At 27.7% G+C, this 5671-nt stretch overlaps 1 protein-coding gene across 1 annotated transcript; it reads right to left on the reverse strand.

Annotated features, from left to right (window-relative positions):
• Positions 1–1067: 1067 nt before the first annotated feature.
• On the reverse strand, positions 1068–5256 carry LOC121218655 (auxin-induced protein AUX22). Its single transcript, XM_041096204.1, has 3 exons — positions 4809–5256; positions 3432–3525; positions 1068–1371 (listed from the first exon to the last, which is right to left on the reverse strand). The coding sequence occupies exons 1-3, from the start codon at positions 5179–5181 to the stop codon at positions 1278–1280; spliced, it is 561 nt and encodes a 186-aa protein (XP_040952138.1). The 5' UTR covers positions 5182–5256; the 3' UTR covers positions 1068–1277.
• Between the last annotated feature and the right edge of the window lie 415 nt (positions 5257–5671).

Genomic DNA, 5671 nt, shown 5'->3' on the forward strand with positions numbered 1-5671 from the left:
AAAATTTGCTTTATACTCCTTAAAATTTATAATATTTTGAGTTAATATATGTTAATCTGTCTCTTTAAAAATAATAAAATTTTGATTTAATCTTTTTTAAAACTATAAAGATATGCTAATTAATACAATGGTGAATTTATATTATAACTTTTATTAAAATATATAACTTAATCTCTCGACTTCCAAAAAAAATTTTGAACTTTACCCCTATGTGCAAGCTTGACAAAAGTATAAAAGTTATAAAAAATTAATATTTTAAAATCGTAAAAAATCAATTAAATGCTGACATGTCGTTCATATGGCAACTCACATGTATGCCATGTCGGCAAAGTTAATAAATGTTAAATTTTCTATCGATTTTGAGGTGATTTGATAAAAAAATATAACTACAAGGGTTAAAAGAGACGAAAAATTAAATAGAAGATTAAAATAGCTTTCTATATAAAATTGGAGGGTCAAATAAATTATTATACATTTCCATAATTGTGGAGTTTGTATTGATATAAATAAAGCCAAATGTTGAAATATAATTGGGAAAGAAAAAAGAAAATAAATTATAAGAATGAAGATTTTCCTAGTCCTATATAGCATCATATGACTTTAAAGATTACAAGATTGATGCCGAAATCCTTGAATCTTCTTGGATGATAATAAAAGTAAAGGTACTAGACTAAAAATGGTGTGTAAAGTCAATTATTGAGGCATTTTGGTTAATTTTTCAAAGATTTAATTTCACCTACTCCAAACTATTTTCAAATTCTAATTATAATTTCACCAACGGAGAATATACATTGTAGTTGTTCGTAAGTATAGTTTTAATGAAAGGATTAAATTGTAAATTATACATTTAAAGGGGATAAAATTTTAACCAATGACGAAGTCAGGGGTTGATAAGGGTCCGACCCCTTTAAATAGTAAAATTGTAGTTTTACTATCGTAAAAAATATACAATTTAATTTTGTCCAGAAATATTTTCTAGTTTCGCCCCTGATTTTAACATGTGATATAAAATCGATTTTATGAACTTGGCATAGAAAATCAAGACTTATATTAATATAAAAGAATTCTTAAAAAAATATTAATTATAATTGAAAAGAAAACGTGGGTTGGAATTCATCCAAATACAGTATAACAAATTATGTCTTAATAATCCTCTGAATGAATTAATTACTGTGACATAAAAGCAACTTAATCACGTAATTAAATTAAACATTAACAAAGTATAGGATCAAATAAACTTTTTAAGTTAAAAAAATCTTCATCTTTGATTTTAAAGTTCAATAGAGAGCTTCCTTTGATGTAAGCACTCCAAAACCCTTGGCATCTGCCCTTTTCATGATCCTCAATCTCTTGCATGATTCCATAAACATCCTGCAAATTGTCAATTCAACCTATTAATTATTTACTTAATTTAAGTCTTTTTTCAACTTTTTTTTTATTTTAGACTTGCTTTTAAAATTTGAAATATTTTGCCAATGAAGTTTTAGTTTAATTGGTATTGACGTTGCAGGAGGACGTGAATTTAAGTGAGTTGGAGCGGCTTATCCTCCTATTTAAGGGTTGGGGAGGGGTATGGATAGTTCTAGTCATTGTATCAAAAAGACCAGACATGATAAAAATCTATAATGAGATCAATATGTTTAAAAAAAATTCTAAATATTTTCCATGAGATAATCACTTTTCTTATCGAACAAAAAATACCCACAACGTAAAAAATGTTATAAATATAAATATATGAATATGAATTTTACTAATTACTATTAAACTAAATCTGAATTTAAATATTTGTACCTTAATGCATCGTTTAGTTATTTAGTATATTAATATAACGAATAGAATAATGGGTAAAACTCTAGTAAAACAGGTAGAAGAAATTTTATTTTAATATTATATTATCCTATAAAAAATTTTACGTTTAAAATTTGATTTTTGTTTATAATAGAGTGAAATGTTTAAAAATTAAGGATAAAATGTATAATATTTTTTTACAATTTAAAATCTATATTTATCAAGAAATCTAATATATTCAATAATTAATTTTAAGTAATATATCAAATAGTTTTATAACTTAAATTTTCAATATTTAATCTTTCAACACTTATTTTTCATTAATTTATTTACTAATTCATATGCTAAGACTTATTTTAAAAAAACTATATTTTGACTAAACGAAACATAATTGATAAGGAATGAAATTTTTTTTTTAAACTAGAAATGTTTATGAGTTAAGTGCTTTGCCTAGTCCTATTAGGTCAACCCATTTAAGTTGAGTTTGGACTTAAATTTTTTAATCTTGGGCTGATCCTGACCTGTTTTATTATTCAAAAATAAATTTATTCTAATATTTATTATTTATAATATTTTATAATTAAATTTAAATAAAATATTTTTATTAATTTTAAATAGCTAGGGTCATTCAGGCTAACTCAAACTCAGTTCTAATTTTTTTTAATATTCAACCTGCACCTAACCTAAACTGATTGAATCCATTAACACTTAGTTTAAACTAACCTTAGCCAAGACCAGATTTGTCATCTGAGTGGAAATCGTTGTCCAAAAATGTACATTTTCATGTGGGTTTCACTAATGTTGACAACATTGGTCTGAAGGTCCAACCTCATGGAAGCCCAACCTAGAGCACATGTCACAAATTTGCCTGTGTTTTATTTTTTATGTATCTATTAGGTTGGATTTTTTTAATATGAATTCAATATTTATAATTATTGAATTCCTGTGGTTGGTCTGTGATCAAGGGATATTTTCTTATAGAATCTGCTCCGATTTGAACCTCTAGGGAACAGGTAGTAAGTTTTTATGTAAGTTAATTTCTTTTAAAGTAGTGTGATATGTGAGTATATCTCTATTGTGTGTAAAGTAAATATTAATTCCGGTAAAACTATCACGACCATTTCTGTATTGGAAGTCAGATTGCATTTTGTCCCCTCTACTTAAAAAATGGGAAAATTAGTCCTTCTATGTTAGATGATGAAGGAGCAAATTGATCATTTCTATTAAAAATTTCATCTGTTTGTATTGTTAAAGACTGACATAGTTGATGGAATAACCAGACAATTACACATGGCACGCCACATTTACCTCATACTAACATATAATGACCAGTTTTTAACAGGATGACTTGTTTGCTCTTTGATCTAATGACTAATTTGTCCATTTTTTAATAGAGAAGCAAAATACAATCTAATTCCAAATATATGTACATTTATATTACTTTTACTACTAACCCCCTTAATTGTACATAATATTTACATTATTAGTTTCAAAGATATTTTTCGATTTAGGAAAACTCTAAGCTATCAAATTTCAAGTGAATTACAAATTTATATTAACCTTTAATTCATGATCGCTTAAAATAATTTATAGAAATAATAATTTAATAAAATATTAAATGAAATTAAATAGTATAGACTTACTCCCAGGGAACATCTCCAACTAACATCCAGTCTCCATCTTTGTCTTCATAAATGGGAACGAATTCACAGCTTTCTGCATTCCTTAATGCCTCCCCTGTCAACAATAATATGCATTTATGTATTTTTCAAGCATTTAATTAGTTAATAATTTATTTGTTTGTTTTCTTTAGATATTTCTCTTTGATTTTTAATTTTATTATAGAAAAATGTATATTAAATAATGCTTTATATGATTTTACTTAGTTTTTGTATAAAAAAAGTCTTAATGTTTTGATTAATTAATTGAATTATGAAATCTTAAATTGTTTTCTTTTTATGTGTATACATACAATGATTACCTTAGAAAACATGGGGACTATTTTTTTTTTTTGGAAATCTCCAAATATATATATATATATAATATATATTAAGAAGAAACTAACCTCTTTGAAGTTTTTTTTTTAATGAAAACATCTTTGAAGCATGGTCAGAAATATTACCATGCCAGAATGAAAATTATTTTTGGTATATATTCAAAATTGTAATATTTTTATTTTTATATATATAAAAAGGTGAGAAGGGATTAGCTCAGTTGGCATCGACATTATTGTAAGAATAAGAGGACGTGAGTTTGAACACAATAAAAGATAAATTATTTTATGGACTCTTCCCATTACATCACCACGGTCTCTTCCCAATTATTTAATGACATTTCAGTAATTTTTTTCATGTCATACATAATTTTGATTATTTTTTTACCATGAATTCTGGATTCTGAACTTATAACCCCGAACTTTGACCCCAAACCCAAAATCTCAAACTCGAACTCTAAACCTTGATGTGATTGGGGTTGAGGGTTCGAGGTCTAGGGTTCAATGTAAAAAAAATTCTCAAAATTATGTGTCAATGACATGGAAAAAATTGTTGAAATGTCATTAAATAATTGGAAAAAGACCATGAGTAATGTGGTGGAAAGGGTTTATAAAATAATTTCTCGAGATAAAGTGTGTTTATCCTCCTATTTAAGGGTAAGAAAGAATTATGAGTAGTTCTAGACATATATATGTTTATCGCGACTCTTAATATATGTAAAATATTTAAATTCACTTAATACCATTGATATATTTGAGAATGTGGGTATAGCAGGAGTAGTTTTTGACTCACAAGGAAAATTCCAAAAAAAATATTAAGGTGATCCTTCAAGATGTATTTTAATGCTTAATTTTAATTAAAAATACCTACTTAAATATCAAAAGCACATCCCGGAAACCAACTCTAGCATTTTTTTTCAAGCATATAATACCTCCAATCCGTCAACAGATATAGTCATTTACTACTTTTGCATGGTGAAAACAAATTGAAGATGAAGAAGAAAATATATCATAAATAATAACTTACCAAAAAGCTTTTCCAATGCCTTTGCTAGATGAGGGTAACCTTCATGCATGCCTAAATCAATTTTACGAAGAAAAGGAGCTCCATCCATGCAAACTTTAACGTACATCTTTGATGCTTTAACCGACCCATCTTTATCACTAAAACTATTCTTTTTCCGATATGAACATACCGGCGGCCACCCCACAACTTGATTCTTGATTGTCGTTTTCTTCCTATTTCCCTCCTCGACGTCGTCCTCCGAAATCTCTGAAAAAGCCCTTTTTTTCTCATTTTTATCGATCATTACATTGCAACGGTGACTGGAATCACTATCGGCACCAGGGAGTCCCAACCTCAACTCCGTGATTTCGAGTCCCAGACCTTCCTTGCCCATATTTTTGCTTACAAATTTGCAGCTCTTTTACTTTTGGTTTTAATATATAGGTTTTTTTCCTAAGAGAAAAAATGGATAGTAGTTTGCAAACCGATTAAGGAATACTTAAGGGGAAAGAAAGAGACATAGTGGGAGCAATTTAGGTCAAGTTCTAGGGTTAGTGGTCGGTCATATGAGAGGCAAAAGTGGGGACTTAGTTCCTCTCATCATATATATGTTTGAATATATATAAACACAATCAAAGGCCGGCAACATAAGTTGGACATGGGGACATGATCTTGGGAGCTGTTGGAGGGATTGGTGGGATTTAATTCTAGCCGTTTGATTTGATGAATTTTGAAACATATCCATGTGATATCTGCTTGAATGGAAAGTTTCTTTTTACGATTAAATTATGGAATGAAAGACCAACCAAAAGCAGCACCATGATATAGGGACAACTATGTTTTTTGCAATATTAATATCTTATAGTTAATTATTTAGCTATATG

This window comes from Gossypium hirsutum, chromosome D06 (assembly GCF_007990345.1).
Source record: "Gossypium hirsutum isolate 1008001.06 chromosome D06, Gossypium_hirsutum_v2.1, whole genome shotgun sequence".
In the NCBI taxonomy this organism is placed as follows: Eukaryota; Viridiplantae; Streptophyta; class Magnoliopsida; order Malvales; family Malvaceae; genus Gossypium; species Gossypium hirsutum.